The sequence below is a fragment of the Carcharhinus amblyrhynchos genome, unplaced genomic scaffold, assembly GCF_965287045.1.
Source record: "Carcharhinus amblyrhynchos unplaced genomic scaffold, sCarAmb.v2.hapA scaffold_82, whole genome shotgun sequence".
NCBI lineage: Eukaryota > Metazoa > Chordata > Chondrichthyes > Carcharhiniformes > Carcharhinidae > Carcharhinus > Carcharhinus amblyrhynchos.
The window spans coordinates 312,863-333,191 of NW_027649822.1; the positions used below are offsets into that span (position 1 = coordinate 312,863).

Here is a 20,329-nt window from a genome sequence, read left to right on the forward strand (position 1 = left end):
AGGGGAACATGTGCACATGCACATCGGTCATTGAACATGACAGGAATAGGTCAGCTTTGCTAAGGGTACGATTGTGCCAAGCGCTACAGTAATTTACTTCAATGTGAAAGTGAATGGAAAATTTTGGTTTGAGGATATAAACCTACAGGAGGATGGAGTCAATGATGTCAGGCTGTGTGTAACCTGGGGAGGATGGAGTCAGTGATGTCAGGCTGAGTGTAACCTGGGGAGGATGGAGTCAGTGATGTCAGGCTGTGTGTAACCTGGAGAGGATGGAGTCAGTGAGATCAGGCTGAGTGTAACCTGGGGAGGATGGAGCCTGTGAGCTGAGACTGTACGTATCCTGGGGAGGATGGAGTTAGTGAAATCGGACTGTGCGTGACAAAGGGAGGAGGGATTATGATCCAGTTAATACATTAGTATCAGTTCTCAGCTATGTCACAGCAGACTGTTATCAAGGAGTTCAGTTGCATTTTTGCATCTGTCACGAGCCATGCTCATGAATCTGGTTTGATGCTGCAGTGAAATGGACCTGTGATGAGTTATTGTCATTCAGTGTAACAGTGACAAGACAGCTCTTATTTCCATTGTGTTCTCCAGCCTGGAGAGATTAAAGGTCAGAATCAATCCCTGCTTCAGCTCAAGATCAAGTGTCCTCGATTGGAGGGTGTGAATGTACGGTATGGAACGTGAAATAGATAATTGTGCAACAGAACATTTTGCTAATCTGATAATTAGAATCTATCCAAAACAAAGAGGTGTTTACACCTGGAGGCGTGCAGTGTCTGTAATAATCACCCAGCTCTTCTCCAGGTAACACAATGGATAGATTTCATAGAGAGGGAATTGAACCTGGACTGTTAGTTTACCAGACAAAGAGGTCCTTAGAAAACTGAAACCTGTTATTAATAACGAAGTAAAAATATGCTTGTTTCCAGGAAAGATGCTGCATTTTGTGAGGTAAATATTTCTAGTGGCTGGGTAGAAAGAGGGAAGTGAGTGACCATCTGGAGGGACATCAGTGTCACAGGTGAGGGAGCTCCTGAGTACTGGAATTGTCCTATAGGTAGCTGGTATTGGGAACTGCCTAGATTGAGCTGAAACAACTTGGCACGTTGTCTGGAACTGAGCATAATTTAAATTATAATTATTAATAACTGGTTATTGAGGACTGACAGGGAATGTCAGCGGTCTCTATCTGTGATTCTGCTGAAAGAAAATCAAGCCCAAAGGAGAAAGAACTTTTGCAGATTGCCTGGGCTTGGCTAGACGTGTTTCAAATCAGGAGACACAGGCTGAGTAAAAACAAAACACACCGGATACTGGGATCGGGAATAAAAAATAGAAAATGTTGGAACAACTCAGTAGCTGTGGCAGCATTGTGGAGAGAAAAAGAGATAACATTGGGGTTTGAACCAAGAGTCATCTTGGACTCTACATGTTTACTCTGTTTTCTTTCCCTCAGATGCTGCCGGACCTGCTGGGATTTTCCAGCACCTCTTTTTATTTTGAGAATTGAACAGAATTAACAGTGACCCTGCATCGCAAATAAACTCCCTGAAATATCACATGTAAAATGTATGGCTGTTATGAGGAGTTTCACGGTGTAATTTTACATGGAAAATTGTATTTATTACAGACAATCAGAATATGGAAACGTCTAACACCACCATGGCTGAAGGATCAGATCCAACATCTTCAACAAGAGTGAAAATGGATGTGGGTAGGTTCAGAAAATAATTCAAATAGTAATTTCTCACAGGACAGAGTTCCAGATGTTGAGCAAGAATCTACAGTTCAAATGGGAAGTCAAAAGGAGAACAGGGGTGAGCAGGAAGAGGAATTGAGTAACCATCTATCAGTTCATCCTAGTCACAGATAGAGGGAGCTCGAGTTCTGGTACTGTCCAATAGATAGCTGGCACTGGGGACTATAAAGTGAATTTAGACAGTGACAAAACCAGAAAGTTCCACTCAAGATCACCGAACCTTTCCATGGTCTGCCTCTTCCATGCTCTGATTCTCCTGCCGTGTGGGATGGTAAAATACACCCCAACAAATTGCAGCACGATCTGAACAACAGCAAATTAAGATCCCAGCTGATACCGCTGGACAAGTCAAATCTCAGGATCGAACCTGACTTAATAGATCCTAACTTTTATTATTTATGTAGTATTTGGCTGTTTACTTTGGGTGGAACAAAGATGAGTGGAAAAGCAAATTGTGCGGAGGGTGTGGAAAGTCTGCAGAGGGATCTGGATAGGCTGAGCAAGTGGGTGAGGACCTGGCAGATGGAGTACAATGTTAGCAAGTGTGAGGTTATCCACTTTGGCAGGAATAATAGTAGGAGGGATTACTATTTAAAGGGTGAAAAGCTGCAGCATGCTATGGTGCAGAGGGACCTGGGGGTCCTTGTGCATGAGTCGCAAAAACCCAGTCTGCAGGTGCAGCAGGTGATCAAGAAGGCGAATGGGATGCTGGCCTTTATAGCGAGGGGGATTGAATATAAAAGTAGGGAGGTCTTGCTGCAACTGTACAGGGCACTGGTGAGGCCGCAGCTGGAGTACTGTGTGCAGTTTTGATCGCCGCACTTGCGCAAGGATATTTTGGCCTTGGAAGGAGTGTAGAGGAGGTTCACTAGGTTGATAGCGGAGATGAGGGGGTTGGATTATGAAGAGAGGCTGAATAAACTGGGTCTGTACTCGTTGGAGTTTAGAAGGATGAGGGGGGATCTTATAGAGACGTATATGATAATGAAGGGGATGGATAGGGTAGAGGTAGAGAGATTCATCCTGCTCAGAAGGGACAGCAGGACTAGAGGGCACAGCATCAAGATAAAGGGGGGGGGGGGAGCAGTTTAGATCGGAGTTGAGGAGGAACTTCTTCACTCAAAGGGTGTAAGTCTCTGGAATTCTCTGCCCGTTGAAGTGGTGGAGGCTACCTCGCTAAATATATTTAAGACGCGGGTGGATGGGTTTTTGGTAGGCAAGGGAATTAAGGGTTATGAGGAGAAAGCAGGAAAGTGGAACTGAGCCACTTCAGATCAGCCATGATCTTACTGAATGGCGGGGCAGGCTCAAAGGGCTAGATGGCCGACTCCTGCTCCTATTTCTTATGTTCTTATGTTCTTAAGGAACTACTGAACACAGCAACTGATTCCATACTCCCTGGGTTACACATTGTCTGATCTCACTGACTCCATCCTCCCCGGGTTACACACTGTCTGATCTTACAGACTCCATCCTCCCCGGGTTACACACTGTCTGATCTTACAGACTCCATCCTCCCTGGGTTACACGCTGTCTGATCTCACTGTCCCCATCCTCCCCGGGTTACACACTGTCTGATCTCACTGACTCCGTCCTCCGTGGGTTACAAACTCTGATCTCGCTGACTCCATCCTCCCCGGGTTACACACTGTCTCATCTTACATAAGAACATAAATAGGAGCAGGAGTAGGCCAACTAGCCCTTCGAGCCTGCCCCGCCATTCAATAAGATCATGGCTGATCTGTCGTGGCTCAGTTCCACATTCCTGCCCTCTCCCCATAACCCTTAATCCCCTCTCTTATCAAAAACCCATCAACCCACGTCTTAAATATATGTAGCGAGGCAGCCTCCACCACTTCAACGGGCAGAGAATTCCAGAGATTCACCACCCTTTGAGTGAAGAAGTTCCTCCTCAACTCTGTTCTAAACCGCCCCCCCTTTATCTTGAGGCTGTGCCCCCTAGTCCTACTGTCCTTTCTGAGTGGGAAGAGTCTCTCCACCTCTATCCTATCCATCCCATTCATCATCTTATACGTCTCAATGAGATCTCCCCTCATTCTTCTAAACTCTAAAGAGTACAAGCCTAATTTATTCAGCCTCTCCTCATAGCTCAACCCCCTCAACTCTGGCATCAGCCTAGTAAACCTCCTCTGCACTCCCTCCAAGGCCAAAATATCCTTGCGTAAGTACGGCGCCCACCATCCCACCAGGTTACACACTGTCTGATCTCACTGCCCCATCCTCCCTTGGTTACACACTGTCTGATCTTACATTCTCCATTCTCCCCGGGTTACACACTGTCTGATCTTACATTCTCCGTCCTCTCTGGGTTACACACTGTCTGATCTCACTGACTCCATCCTCCCCGGGTTACACACTGTCTGATCTCACTGACTCCATCTTCCCTGGGTTACACACTGTCCGATCTCACTGACTCCATCCTCCCCGGGTTACACACTGTCTGATCTCACTGACTCCATTCTCCCCGGATTACACAGTCTGATCTCACTGACTCTATCCTTCCCGGATTATACAGTCTGCTCTCACTGACTCCATCCTCCCCGGATTGGACACTGTCTCATCTCACTGACTCCATCCTCCCCGGGTTGCACACTGTCTGATCTCACTGACTCCATCCTCCCCGGATCACACATTGTCTGATCTCACTGACTCCATCCTCCCTGGGTTCCACACTGTCTGATCTCACTGACCCCATCCTCCCCGGGTTACACACTGTCTGATCTCACTGACCCCATCCTCCCCGGGTTACACACTGTCTAATCTCACTGACTCCATACTCCCCAGGTTACACACTGTCTGATCTCACTGATGAAGTTTCAATAAGTTAATAAAATGTTTATTAAACAAGGGAAGAGAAACTATAATAAACTGCTGTACTCCAATTATACCTTTCTAGGTATATAAAATTTACAAGGTAACGTGTTCTGAAATCAATTTGATGTTTTAACGTTCTCAATAAGTAAGTAGTATGTGTAAATCAGTCGGCAAACTATGGGCAGGTACATCACACTCTGTAGCCAAGTGACAGATGTCTCCCAAGCACCCTTTGTGGATTTTGTTTTATTAATCCTTCATTCTCAATGCTGATCACACTCAGCCAATTTTTTTTGTTATTCGTGAGACATGGGCGTCACTGGCTGGCCAGCATTTACCATTCATTCCTAGCTGCCCTTACTGAGTGAGTTGCTGAGACATTTCAAAGTACAAAAACAGCCCGGGAAACAGGCCCTTCGGCCCAACGAGCCTGCACCACCATTTTAACATTACCAGTCCCCCCCCCCCCCCCCCACCCTCCACCCATGACCCTTATCTAATGTTTTATGGCAATCCACATTGAGGAAAACTAATTTAGGGACAATTTATTACTGCCAATCAGCCTAATAGCGCATCTTCGGGGTGTCCCCTGTCTGCATGGATTTCTTTTGGATGCCCCGCTTCCTGCTACACTCGGCAGATGTGCATGTTAGGTGCACTGGCCATGCTACATTGTTTCCTAAGGATATGCAGGGGTGTGGGGGGTGTAGTGGAAAGTTCCATCGGGTGGAGTGTGGGGAGGGGGGGTGGTGCTGCAGACTCAATGGACTGAATGATCTCCTGCACTGTAGGAATTCTATGAGCCTTTCAGAGTACAATCTTCCTGGAACTTTCTTTTGTTCCATTCCCTGGTTTACAAAGGACATTTTTTCTTCATCTTTGGACCAGCCACCCTGCAATTCCTATTCATGTTTTCCCTGTCCTAGCAGTTCACTTGAAAGCTGCTGGCCTGTGAAAAATAAATATTAATGTTAAATCTATGCCCAATAGTAGGCAGCACAATCATACCTGGATATCTCTCTATCCCCAGCCACATTAGGTTCATTTTATTTCATCCCAAACAGTTCATTCCGCCCTAGACCAAAACATAAAGGCTGCCTGGCCTATCGGCTTGCCCAGTAAATGTAAAGGCAGATGAGCTGTGTAAAATTGCATTTAATTGGCCCCTTAATGGGCTAAATTGACAGCTTGGTTTGTGGCGAGAGTCAGAGGTGTGCCTGCCACTGAAATATTGTAATAATGTTGAAACGCATGTCCAATGTCTTCTCCCATGATTTCACACGCGCCTGAGTCAGGCACATCCCCACCTGCTCAATTGATGGGTTATTGAAGTGAGGTCAGGGAGAAGGGAGGGGACAGCCGCCATGGTCTGAATCACTCATTTACCGATAAGGTGAATAGAACAGTGTGAAGGATATTCGCTGGTGTGACCGGACAATGAGAAATATCCAGATTTGAGATGATATTTTCCCCACCTGTCCTGGATAGTCAGATCTGTTAACTCGGTGGCAGCTAGTTTTCAAATGGATTGGATTAAAATAGCCCTCGACCTTTTTGGGAAAGGAAGAAATTTCAGGAACACTGAAATTAAACAACCATAAAAATCATTGAATCCCCGGAGTGTAGAAGGAGGCCATTCATCCCATCGAGTCTGCACTGACTCTCCAAAAGAGCATCTTTCCCAGGACCACATCACCACCCTGTGCTCATAGCCTTGCACGTTTACCAGGGCTCATCCACCTAATCCACACATATTTGGACACCATGGGGTAATTTATCATGTCCAATCCGTCTAACCTGCACATCTTTCGGACTGTGGGAAGAAACCAGAGCACCTGGAGGAAACCTACATAGACACAGGGAGAACATGCAAACACCACACAGGCAATTACTCAAGGCTTGAATTGAACCTGGGTCCCTGGCGCTGTGAGGCAGCAGTGCTAAGGAAGAAAACAGTTCTACATCAACATAGAAATCTATCTGAAGCCAATAGCTGAAGCTTGGTTGTGTGACAAATTGTATATATTTTAATGAATTGATGATGCACATTAATGGAAAGTAGCACGTGTGTTGTATCTGCCTTTCCACACACTGTTTCTGGTTCTGCCGTTCTCCTCTCTTCCCCTGTATGGAAGTGATCCAACAGCGAGGACCTGCATGGAGAGTGGCACAGAGATGTGAGAAAAAGTTTGAATGAAGTGGGGAAATACTAAGGATGGTGGCTAAAGTGAGCAGAGTGGTGGGGGGAAGCAGCTGTCAGGAAACCATTTGGAAATACTAATGAAACTCTTAGTTTCTCATTTATATACCAATTACCAATTCTTAATGCAGCATTGAGCTGGGACCCTGCCTGCATTGGGATTCTCCAGGTTAACTGGGAATTAAAGTGTTTGATACAGGATCTCCCAGGGATGTCACTCACTCTGATATCACAGGCTGTGATATGACATCTGAGCATGTGCAGGATGTGTTCCCCCAGGTGTTGTAGCAATGTAGATAAGCACAGCTTTAATAATCTGGTTCACAGGAGGATTTGGAATGAGAGGCAATGGAGCTGTCTGGGTAGAAAATTGATAATGTGTTGGTATTTCTTTACTTTCACAGATCCAAACTCGACGTTCACTGAGTTCGTCACAAATTGTGACGATTACCTGTTGTTCCAATTAACCAAATGTTACCGGGATAGACTGGAACAGGCGATTGAAGAAGGGGTGGAAGGTTTGGCTCACATGTTAATCAGCGAGGACCATCTCAGTGGACAAGAATATCAGGTAAGATGTAGATTGAATTCCATTTCTTCACACATCACAAAACCTACAGAATAGAAACAAAGAAATAATGTGGGAAAATACCTCAGTCTGTCTACTACATCTTACATTTTGTCACTTGCATGATGTACTGAAAAATGAACTGTTGACTAATTATACCAATCGGTAGGTCTACGGCAGTCCCATGTTTGGAATGAGACAAACCTCAGTGATTCAGAACTTTTGGAGCCATGAAAAGGCTAGAATTATTTTGGAAGTGGCAAGATCCCACTGACAGGACCCTTACTTCAGAAGGTGGTGGGGATCCAGGAACCTGCTGTCCTTATTAAAGGTGGCAGCTTCTACCCAAAGCTGTCAGCCCAGTTGCTTCAGCAGGTAGTGGGGATCCAGGAACCTGCTGTCCTTATTAAAGGTGGCAGCTTCTACCCAAAGCTGCCAGCCCAGTTGCTTCAGCAGGTGGTGGGGATCCAGGAACCTGCTGTCCTTATTAAAGGTGGCAGCTTCTACCCAAAGCTGTCAGCCCAGTTGTTTCAGCAGGTAGTGGGATCCAGGAACCTGCTGTCCTTATTAAAGGTGGCAGCTTCTACCCAAAGCTGTCAGCCCAGTTGCTTCAGCAGGTAGTGGGATCCATGAACCTGCTGTCCTTATTAAAGGTGGCAGCTTCTACCCAAAGCTGTCAGCCCAGTTGCTTCAGCAGGTGGTGGGGATCCAGGAACCTGCTGTCCTTATTAAAGGTGGCAGCTTCTACCCAAAGCTGTCAGCCCAGTTGCTTCAGCAGGTAGTGGGATCCAGGAACCTGCTGTCCTTATTAAAGGTGACAGCTCCTACCCAAAGCTGTCAGCCCAGTCAGACAGCCGGTAGCTCAGCAGCAACACCAGAAGCTGCATCTGGAGGGTGAGTGCAGATCAATGGCCATGAACCCTGAAATTTAGACAAGTTAGGTCTGGAGCCCAGGGAGAGACCAGACCCCAGAAAGACTGGGTTTATTTGAGGGCAGCCTTGACATATCTATTGCCCTGGGGGGTAGGCCCATCTGTGAATGAAATAGTGTCCAAAAAAAGGCCTTTTCTGAGAATCGATTTTGAGGCCACCATCTGGAATGCCTTCCTCTGCCATTTTTGCCACCTTCCCACCTGGCAGCCCATCTCCAGATAGCCTGTAAAATCCCAGCCATAAAAACTTCCTTCCCCCAAACATCCTGAAAATCTGCTGGTCAAATTACTGATATATTATTATCTGAAATAAATCTAGGTAACTTTGGCATGATCAAAGCTTACAGTCTTACAAAGGATCTTCTTGTACAATTGGCCACTTGCTTATGAGATGTCGGAATGAAATTTCCGAAAGTGTACAATGTCTCACTGCTGGGGATCAGAACATGAGCCAGCCCTGATTGGGTAGACCACAGGGCCCTGGGCATCATTTTATTAACAGCAGCCAATTAAGGAGTCACTGCTCGGACTCCTATCCAACTGAGAACAGTGATTCACCTCCCAGAGCTAATAACATAATCAATGGATCTGCAGGCTCAGTAATGTCAGTGTTGGAAGTGATCTCTGCTGTTACTGCCGGGAAAAGGAGATGGCACCTTCATACTGAGCTTCCCTTCAAGGCCAGATTGCCTTTTGTACAGCCATGCCAGGGTGTGACAGGCAGGTCCCAGTAATTAGTGGGTTCACTGATCATAGCTGGAAGAGGTAGTCATTGCTGTGAGGGTCCTTCCATGAACCAAGGAGCATTCATAAAGGACGCTCTCTCCTAACAACCAAAGTTTAGCTGAAAGTTACCGCACACACAGGGATTACCCAACTATTGTAAAGTTCCAGTGGGGCAGGAAGGAAGCTTCACATGGATATTTCATAGGTGTAATGGGATGTCCATCTGGGAGCCGCACCACAGAGATTCTGAGCTCTTCTAAGGTCCCATGACCCTGTCACATGGTGCTCAAACTGTGAAAGAGAGTATTAATGAGTACAGAAATAAACAACCATTCCAAGGTGGATCCTGCGTTTACTTTCTCCTCCAGTAATCACTTAGTCTAACCTGAACCCTTAACTATCTGTTAGTTAATATCCCATCCACTTGGACCATTCCTGCTTCTTGCTCTGCTTGCTATTAATTTATTATCCAATATATAAATAAAACTAACTTCTACATCACAATAACATATTTTAACCACTTCACATTAAAACAATATCCAGTCTGACCCATAAGACTGTAAATGTGTGACCTCTGACTGAATGTTGGAAACAAACCATAAGCGTGTACTTCAGTGTAAGGCCACAATTGATTTGCTGTTTAATCTTCACAACTGTACTGTAATGAGCCCTGAATTCTCAAATCTCTGTTGTAACATCGATCCATCCACCTCCAGTAACATTCGGATATATTCTCAGGACAGTTTTCTAATTGTTTTTATTCTCCTGTAATGGAGGGTCTGAAATAATCTGTAACTGAGTGAAACTCTGACCATGTGCTCCTGGGTTAGATGGCACTGCTCCACAGGGAAACATCAGCATCTTGGACACATCTACTCTGTAGTGTTTATTTAACCTGCTGAAGAACACCCGAAAGCCACAGGGAATTGTGTGATAAAGTTACTAGAATGTTTGGATCACATCTGTAAGGAATGTTGTCATCAAAAGGAGATTTTGCTCTGAGTTTATTCAAGCAAAGATCTTTAGGGGATATTTCACAATTCTATTAAGTGTCACCTTTCCCTTATGAATCACTTTTTAACTTTAATGCAATACCATCACAATTGGCTGAGCTACTTTTTCAGAAAACCTTTGCAGAATAGAAAAATTAAAAAAAACATTTTGACAGCTGTTTCAAGCTTCCCTTTGGCGTTCGTGCATCCTTACATGTGCAGTACCTCATTCAGACCACCACTCATGGCTGAGACTTCAGATGTCTTACTGACCCTTCTGTGTCTCGATTTTCCTCACCTCCTAAAGACATTTCTGTACACCCTGTTTCGTATTAGACTCATGGTCTGAATTCTCCTCTTCTTGTATGTTATAAACTCTGAATGTAAACTGGTGATGTTATAACTTTGTGAACATGGTGACATTTCACACTAACTGTAAACATGCAGGATAATAGTTTCAGATATTTCAGTTAATGATGTGGTAATGATTGGATTGTTATCTTTGGTCAATTCTTCTGATTCGTCTGTGGTAATTTCTGAGATGGCTACAGCACAGGATTACTGGCCAAGCTTTGACAGTGGTATTCCAGCCATTAAATTTAGTTTATTCACATTCATTTGAAGGAATGTTGGAATCAAGATGTGTGGAGAATATTCATCAATATTCAGAATGACATTGCATCAAAACCAGTTGCTGCTTCCTTCCTCAAAACAACTGGAAAATCCCATCCCTGAGCAAAATCTTTCGTTCTCTTTCCCAGTGTTTATCTTTCACACCACTCATCAAAACCTTCATTATTATTCTTTACAGAAAGTCAGTGAGCTCGTGGAGAAGGGAAACAGGGCGGGCAGTTCCAAACTTCTCCCCAATCTGGTGATGGAAAAAGGATCTCAGGCTCGAAGGGTGATGTGGGAATCCTTTGTGAAAATGCACCACAGCTTACGGAAATTGGGCACAATCCTGAGAGAAATAGAGGAACTCGGTATGGTAAAATCACACTGAATTCAGTTTCAGACCAAAACACTGCAAACTTTACTGTAATATTACACAGACCTGATCTCATGGAAGCTAATTCTTTTCAACAGGTTCTGATCCAATTAATTATATGAAAGTTGGGCAAGAACTATCAGAAATACCCAGTCACCTGAAAGGTAAGGGAGGAAATGGAGATTTCAGACAATTCATTTTACTTGTCAGAATCTGGGTGTTTGAAAATGCATCTTTGCCGAGAGGTTTTCAGAATTTGAGATACAGAAGTTGAAAGGGTCTAGGAGCAGGGCTAAAACCTGTTTGGAACTGATCAATTCTTGTGAATTCAGCATCAATGTAAGATTCAATCCATGTGATTTCTGACATTTCTTGTAATTATAGGGATATTGTTTCACTTCATTCAATTCACAAAACTGCGTACACACTTGGCAGGACCTTGATACAGTTTTAAACCCTTTACACACCTGGCAGGATCCTGATACACTGTGAAACACTGCACACACCTGGCAGGATCCTGATACACAGCCTGGCAGAGTCCTGAAACGCTGTGCCCACCTGGCAGGATACCGAGATGGAGGTGCATTTCCATACGGACGCATGAGGCATACAATTTTCTCCCTCCGACTGCACAACATCAAAATAAAAATAGTAAAAATCTGCTATGATAGCATTCAGCCACTGAGCAATCTGTGCTGCTACTCCTAACAATATCCAGAACTCAGATGCAGAAACATGGCTGAAGAATTCAATCATTGAATGACTGGAATCTCCACTGTTGTGCAATCAGGATCACGTGGGGATTTGTACTGCCTACAATACACAGCAGCTTGGGTAGTATTCACAATTAGAGAGAAAATATTACTGGAATAGAGATCTGTATTCAGATACAGATAGAATCAAGTAAGGATATGAAAATGTTCTTGGCTTTTGTTCACTTTCAGATGAGATTTCCATTAACTTTTTAATGAATTAAATCTGTTTTCAGCATAGTGGTCTTGAGAAGTTACTTATTAATGCAAAGAACAATTAAAAAAAAACACATTTTCCCTCTGTTCTGATTGAAGATCTCCAACAGAAACACAAGGAGACACTCTGGGTACAAACTGAAACTCTGAGAGTGAACACTATCCTCATAAAGGAGAAGGTTAAGATTTTCCAGCTGGTTGATGGATACGCTGAGCTAACGGTTATTTCCAATGTTCGAGATCGGAGACTTGTCGAACATGAACTGCTGGCAAGAGGCCGAGACCATGAAGAATGGAGAGAGAAACATCTCCGGAAAGAACTGGAAAAAATCCGAACTGATCAATTGTTCCAGAGCAGCTTTTCCCTGATGGGCAGTTTCCTGCAGAAAATGAGGAGATTATTCCACCAGTCCCATTCTGAATCCAAATGTGGGAATTCAGCAGCAGTGAGCGGAGTCCCGGGAATTGGAAAAACAACAATGGTACAAAAGATTGTTTATGACTGGGCCACTGGGAAAATATACCCACACTTTCAATTTGTCTTCAGTTTTAAATTCCGGGATTTGAACGCTATTAACTGTAGAATAAACCTGAGGAATCTGATACTGTTTTTCTATCCTTACTTTGGGAATATTCTGGGAGAGCTCTGGAAGAACCCAGAGGGATTGCTGTTTATATTCGATGGTTTGGATGAATTCAAGGACACGATTGATTTTGCCGACAATCGGAGAAATACAGAACCTCAGTCCATGTGCACAGATCCTGAATGCTGGTGTGAAGTGTCTGTCATTGTGTACAGTTTAATACAGCACAAGCTGCTCCCAGGATGTTCATTGCTAGTGACCAGCCGCCCCACTGCATTACATTTATTAGAAAAGGCTGAGATCAGTGTCTGGGCTGAAATCCTGGGATTTGTTGGTGATGAACGGAAGGAATATTTCAACAAGTTTTTTAAAGATCAGGCGGTGGCAGCAGCTGTTTTCAAACACGTGGAGGAGAACGAGATCCTGTACACCATGTGTTACAACCCTTCCTACTGCTGGATCCTCGCTCTGTCACTGGGTCCCTTCTTTACACAAAGAGACAGGAAACAGCAGCAAGTTCCCAAGACCATCACCCAACTATATTCCTACTATATTTACAACATTCTGAAGAACCATGGCCGAGAGATTGAAAACCCCCGTGATGTGTTACTGAAGCTTGGTGAGATGGCCTACACAGGAGTCTCCGAGAAGAAGATTGTGTTTAGAAATGCAGATTTGATTGAGTACAATCTACAACCTTCCCAGTTCCTGTCTGGGTTCCTGATGGAACTTTTAGAGAGAGATGATTCTGCGCAGAGTGTGGTTTATACATTCCCACACCTCACCATCCAAGAGTTTGTAGCTGCACTCACACAATTCCTGACTCCAGATCCCCGGGAGATCGGGAAACTCCTCAGTGAAGCTCACAGAGAGAAAGATGGGCGATTTGAGATATTTCTCCGTTTTGTTGCTGGTCTCTCCTCCCCACAGTCAGCTCGACCTCTGGAGGAGTTTCTGGGTCCATTTCTTCATCAAACAACCTGCCGAGTGATTGACTGGGTGAAGGAGAAGGTTGAAGGGCAGATTGGAAACACAGAGACTGAAACTGGGAAAAGGAAGCTCCTGAACACATTCCACTACCTGTTTGAGTCTCAGAATAAAGCACTGGCTCAGAACACAGTGGGATCTATGGAAAAACTTTCATTTAGTGAATTGCGACTGACCCCGATTGACTGTGCAGTCCTGTCTCATGTCATTGGACTCTGTGATACAATAAAACACCTCAGTCTACGGCAATGCTACATTCAGTGTGAAGGGCTCCAGCAGCTGGGACCCATTCTGCACAAGTGTCAGGAGTTGAGGTAACTGTTTGATTCGTCTCGTCCCTGATATTTTCATTGAGAAGCCATTTCCTTTGCTCTAATAAAAGAGAGGCATGTTCAGTTGAGGAAGTCGAGAGGAAAATAATGTCCAGTGGTCACAGAGAAAGTGTGGGAGAATGGTACAGAGTAATAATGTTCATTTCAGAGCAGCTGCAGACATGATGGGCCGATTGGCCTCATTCTGAACCTGTAATAAATCTATGATTCTCTGATAAAACTACATCATTTCAAGAAGGCAGATTCTCGTGGGTAAATAGGCACGGGCAGTAAATGTTGGCAACACCAGCGATGATCACATTCCTTGGGTGAATGAAAGCATTATTGGGATAAATTTTAAATAATTAGAGGTGTAAAAGGCCTCCCTACAAAATTTAAAAATAAATATTTCACTCTCCCAACAAAAACCATCTGATTATGTACGATGCTAGAAAAATAATTGTTTGTGTTCAGTACAGATTACAGTTTGTAGCTAATTATTATCAGGATTATTTTCCTATACGCTGCCTCTCTTATGTATTATAGTTGGTGTGTGTTATATCGGACAGTGTCCCTTTATAATTCATGTGATCACCGGTGACATCAGTCAGGGTTGAAGTGGAAGTTCAGTCTTGTATTAAACTTTACAGTGGGCAGTTATGAAAATAAACCTCCCTGTTAGGTTACAGCAGCCCACCAGTTTTCTCTCTCACTGCAGCCTCATAAAACTTGAACCACTCAGTGTTTTAAAAAAAGTTTTTTTCACACTGTATTTGCATCTTTTGCAAATCAATTTAAATCATGTTGTTGATCCTTGTCCAAACAGAAAATGTTGATTTGCTAGCTGCTCTGTCCAGCACCATCACTATTTTGAACATTTCAAATCTCCTCTCAGCATTCTTCCTTCCAAGGAGAACAACCTCTCCAATCGATCCTCATGATTTAAGTTTCACATCCTTGTAGCCAATCTTGCAAATATCTTCAGCACTCTCTCCAATGTGTTCTAAGCCTTCCTAAAGTATGACACTGTGCAGTGAGATCTTTTTTCAGATTTGGCACAGCCTCCTTGCTCTTGTATTCTACGCCCCTATTGACAATGTTATGATCCCAGCTGATGTCTGGACAGTCAGGTCAAAGAACAGAACACCAGCTTAGTAAATCGTGACTTTTATTTATTATTTAGAAATGTAGATGAACAGAATAACAAGGCAGTCGATTAACTTTTAACAAAAGACTAAAACCTTTGTAAAGAAAATAACTACAGTGCCCCAGTACTTCACCCCATCTAACTTCACAGATGTCTGCAGATCTGTAAGGATGACACGAGTTACAGAATAGATCTTATGCTTTAATGTTCTCAGTAAGTACACAGTCAGTGTAAACCAACAAGCCACCTGTGGTCAGCTACCCCATCTCTGAAACCAAGTGACAGATGCCGCCCAAAGTAACTTAGTGGATTCTTCTTCAAATCCCCCCAAATGTTTGTAACAATGTGAGAAAACTCATCTCACTGGGACTCTTCCTTCCACTCTAGAAACTCCACTCTAGGGAAAAAACAGCCTTTGGAATCCTTTCCCAAACAACACTTTCTCTCAGATGCCTTCACCAAGGATCCCCCTCCAATATTTCAATGTTTCCTTTCAGTATTCCTCCATACTCAGCCAGGCCAACAGTACACAGCTCCTCTTGGCTGTATGAAGGTGTCACCGACTTTAGGATGATATCAGGTGTCTGGATACTCCTGAACAAACTTTACCATGTCCGCATTTAGCAGCTCTGTCTGTAACTGGGAGCCTCTCTCTGCTCCTCTCTTTAACTTTGGGAACAGGAGCTTGTTCAGATTCAGGTTTTATCGTCACTTTGACTTCTATCTTCCTGACACTCCTCTTTTCCTTCTTGGTTTCTGACAGTGATTTATCTTTTGGGTTCTGCTTTCTGAATCCCTGCATTGCCCTGCCTCTACTGGCAGCCTCTGTGAACACCATCTTGTTCCTTGGGTTAACTGGTTGCAAGTGCGAGGTGGTCCACTTTGGTAGGAATAATGGTAGGAAGGACTATTACTTACGTGGCGAAAAACTGCAGCAGGCGACGGTGCAGAGGGACCTCGGGGTCCTTGTGCATGAGTCGCAAAAACCCAGCCTGCAGGTGCAGCAGGTGGTCAGGAAGGCAAATGGGATGCTGGCCTTCATAGCGAGGGGGATTGAATATAAAAGTAAGGAGGTCTTGCTGCAGCTGTATAGGGCACTGGTGAGGCCGCAGCTGGAGTACTGTGTGCAGTTTTGGTCGCCGCACTTGCGCAAGGATATTTTGGCCTTGGAGGGAGTGCAGAGGAGGTTTACAAAGCTGATACCGGAGTTGAGGGGGTTGAGCTATGAGGAGAGGCTGAATAAACTAGGCTTGTACTCGTTAGAGTTTAGAAGAATGAGGGGAGATCTCATTGAGACATATAAGATGATGAATGGGATGGATGGGATAGAGGTGGAGAGACTCTTCCCGCTCAGAAAGGACAGTAGGACTAGGGGGCACAGCCTCAAGATAAAGGGGGGTGGTTTAGAACGGAGTTGAGGAGGAACTTCTTCACTCAAAGGGTGGTGAATCTCTGGAATTCTCTGCCCGTTGAAGTGGTGGAGGCTGCCTCGCTAAATATTTTTAAGACGCGGGTTGATGGGTTTTTGATAAGAGAGGGGATTAAGGGTTATGGGGAGAGGGTGGGAAAGTGGAACTGAGCCACGACAGATCAGCCATGATCTTATTGAATGGCGGGGCAGGCTCGAAGGGCTAGATGACCTACTCCTGCTCCTATTTCTTATGTTCTTATGTAACTGAAACTCAGTGTTTCTATCATTCATTGTGGGTCTCTGAATATCAGCAACCTTTTCTTTAAACCTTTTATAACTCTTACAGTTTTGTAACCCTTAAATTAAAATGCAGGAACAGCTTAATGTGAAACCAGGCAGGCAGCTTTGTTTAACATGAAGGGAAATTAAAGTTTTGGCCCTTTGAGCTCACAATCCCTGAGTTTAAGTTTAATTTGTGTTTCTGTTCTTATTATCTGATACCCACAAACATAAACTATTTCATAAGTGAAGCCCAAGATACCGTATTCTTTATTAACTGCTACCTACACTTACCCTGCTAACGGCAATGATCGATGTACATATACGTCCAGTCCCTCTGATCCTGCAATCCGTTAACAATTCTACCGATTATTTTATATTGCTTCCTCATGTACATGTTTCCTGAAAGTCTCACCTCACACGTCTCTGCATTGAACTGAATCTGCCTCCTATCTGTACACTCCACCATGGTCTGTTTTTCAGTCCCAAGCTCCCCTCCTCAGTTTCCGATGCCTCAAAAGATTTTTGTGGCCAACAAACTTTGAAATTTTCCTCAAGACTGTAAACACCGAGATCATTCATATATATCAGGGAAAAGCAGGAATCCCAATACTGACCGCTAGGATTCTCCACTACAGACACCCTCCAGCCTGGAAAATATCCATTACTCATTGTTCATCCAGTTTTGTATCCACATTAATACTTTCCCATTTATTTAATGAGCTTATGCCACAAGTCTGTTGTGTCACTGCATCAGATGATTTTTGAATATCCGTGTACACCACATCAACAGCAGAACCATCATTGACCCTTTCTGTTGCTTCCTCCAATTCACAGCAATATAAAGCCAGTAGCAAACAGCATGTTTTGTTTACCAACCAATGGATTTGGTTTTCCTCTGTGTCACTATTAGATTCACCATTTCCCTTTTGAACTCAGTGTGGGCCGCCTCAGAGTAGTTAAATGATTAACTGACCCTCTGACAATCAGCTAAGTTTAACAGTACTGCTCCAGGCTGGAGCCACAGACTTGATTAAATTAGATAGACCCACTCTTTTAGGTTGTGGTTACTGGCTCCTGGCCCTCCCTTCATCCACTCCAACAAACTGAGATAGATGATACAATGTCAATAGTTAAGAGGTGCTGAGAGGAATCCACTCTCGCAGCTTTACCATTTAACTCTCAGTAAAATCTACAATTCTCATAAAATCCTGGATTTATGTGACAGCAGAAATGATTTGAATTTCCGGAAATGTAGCAGGGTCAGTGAGATTCAGGAGGGTAATTCTGATGATCAGGAAATGAGACCAGAATGTGGGACATGTTTAAAATTACTTTCTTGTTCACAGGATATGGGCATCTCCTCCTCTAGGGGCCATTAGCAGTGGGAAATAAATGTTGGTCTAGCCATCGACACCCATATCCCATGGACAATTAAACAAAATATACATTTTGAGATGTAAAAGTGGTTCCCCCAGCAGGCAAACCAGTGAGAGTGAATTGTTCATCATTTTTCAATGCTGACTATTGCCTTTTCCATTCAACAGAAAGGGTTTGATATTATTTGATTTATTATTGCCACATTTATTAGTGCCAAAGCATACCGTACATAGAGAAAGAAAGGAAAGAGTCCAGAATGTAGTGTTACAATCATAGCTAGGGTGTAGAGAAAGATCAACTTGGGTGAGATATAGTATCGTAACTTAAATCAGTTCACCACTGGTGCTAAGTTTCTGACACAAAAATAGACCCAGCTATTTCTCCTGCTGAATATTAATCTGAATTTAATGTGTTTCTCACTTTCTCCATTTAGTCTGGGTAACAATAAAGTGGGAGATTCAGGAGTGAAACTATTGTCTGCAGCTCTGAGGAACCCAAAATGTAAAATACAGAAACTGGAGTAAGTATCAGACTGTGTGAGATTGTGTTAATAATCAGTGGATGTCTAACACTGTAAATTATTATCAGTGTCAGTAATAGTGTCATTAATAACAATTCCACATCATTCCTGTCAGTATTCGTGTTAAACATCACGGATTCACTCTGATTCCTGAAATCTTTCTCTCTCTGATCTCCAGTTTGGAGAGTAACAGCCTCAGATATTCTCACCTCTGCTCTCAGTACAAACCAGTCAGTGATGTGTCTGAACCTGAGTTACAATAAACTGTGAGATTCAGGAGTGAAAGATTTAACTAATCATTTATAATTATTCTCAAAACCATTCATGAGAATAAAAAAGATGGACAAAACAATTAAATGTTTATAGAATTACCAGATATGGCTGGTCACATGTTTAATTTAGTTTAATTTGTCATTCAGATTATAGATGTTTCTGTCTGTCGGCTTCTCAGTTTGATTAAACATAGAAAACTGCTGTATATTGGTAAGGCAGATTACAAACTACATGGAATTCTGATGAGTTTTATCCCGAGGGATCCACTCTCAAATTTATATTAAACGGAGCATCTTAAAAGAGAATGCAGAGATGGAGGTGGGGAGGGTTATGAAGAGAATTCCAGAGCTTACAGCCCAGCAGTTCAAGGCACAGCTCAGCTGGCAATGGCAATAATCACAGTGCAGAATAGTCTGAATCATGTCCCTATTAATAATGGACATTGTTTTTAATAACATAAATAGCGATACTAAATATACCATTGCTATCAGTATTCGTGTTATTAAAAACAATATCCACTATTAGTAAACACACAATAAGCTTGGGAGCAAAGTTGGAGACCCTGAAATAAAAGAGACAAAGGCAGGCTGGATATGAAGTTATCTGAGAGACAGGAAACAGGCAGGAGAGGTGAACTGTACCTTTTCATTTATAGGAAGCTGACTGTGGACTTTCCCCAGCAACCAGTACTGTTACTACGATTAATTTTCTTTACATATAACAACAAATGAGAATTGGCTTTACCTGAAAATGAGATGTGAACCTGGTGAAGCTCCAGCACACGGCCACCAGACCACAGAGTGGATGTAGCATATGATAGACCGAGCTCCATCATACCAAAACCAATGGATCAGATTAGAGATTTACTGTCTTACCATATCCAGTCAGAAATCGTGTTAGACATGCCACAAATGTTGGACATGCCGTTTACATTAGGCGACCCGGTGGCACAGTGGTTAACGCTGCTGCCTCACAACGCCAGGGACCAGGGTTCAATTCCAGTCTTGGGTGACATCATGTGTAGAGTTTGCACGTTCTCCCAGTGTCTGTGCGGGTTTCCTCTGGGTGCTCCAATTTTCTCCCACAGTCCAGAGACCTGCAAGTTCGGTTGATTGGGTATGCTAAGTTGTCCTAGATGTCTCAGGGTGTGTAGATTAGGGGGATTAATGGGTCATATATGTGGAGTTACAGAGATAGGGTCTGGATATGATATTCTTTCAAAGAATTGGTGAAGACTCAATGGGCCAAAGGGCCTCCTCCTACACTGTGGGAATTGTATGATTCTATAAACATGCCACAAGAATTCCATCATTACTGATGAGGGAACCCAGAGCATCAGTGTCACCTTCAGCCAGAAGTGCTGAGTAGAATGATTAATCTCAGCCTCCTCCTGAGGTCCCCAACATTACAGATATCAATTTGATTCACTGCATGTGAGGTAAAGAAATGACTGAAGGCAC

The 20,329-nt window shown here is 43.5% G+C and overlaps 2 protein-coding genes across 2 annotated transcripts in view; both read left to right on the plus strand.

Moving 5' to 3' along the window:
• LOC145337933 (uncharacterized) overlaps positions 1-20,329 on the plus strand; it is a 222,541-nt gene that overhangs the window by 30,277 nt on the left and 171,935 nt on the right. Inside the window, exon 4 of the mRNA XM_080182716.1 lies at positions 1,640-1,723. Within this exon, the coding sequence (XP_080038842.1) occupies positions 1,640-1,723 (84 nt within the window). The remainder of the gene's footprint in view (positions 1-1,639; positions 1,724-20,329) is intronic.
• Positions 7,229-20,329, plus strand: part of LOC145337929 (NACHT, LRR and PYD domains-containing protein 3-like) — a 48,026-nt gene continuing 34,925 nt past the window's right edge. Inside the window, exons 1-5 of the mRNA XM_080182712.1 lie at positions 7,229-7,374; positions 10,833-11,004; positions 11,108-11,173; positions 12,077-13,862; positions 18,510-18,596. Of these exons, the coding sequence (XP_080038838.1) occupies positions 7,333-7,374; positions 10,833-11,004; positions 11,108-11,173; positions 12,077-13,862; positions 18,510-18,596 (2,153 nt within the window). The 5' untranslated portion in view covers positions 7,229-7,332. The remainder of the gene's footprint in view (positions 7,375-10,832; positions 11,005-11,107; positions 11,174-12,076; positions 13,863-18,509; positions 18,597-20,329) is intronic.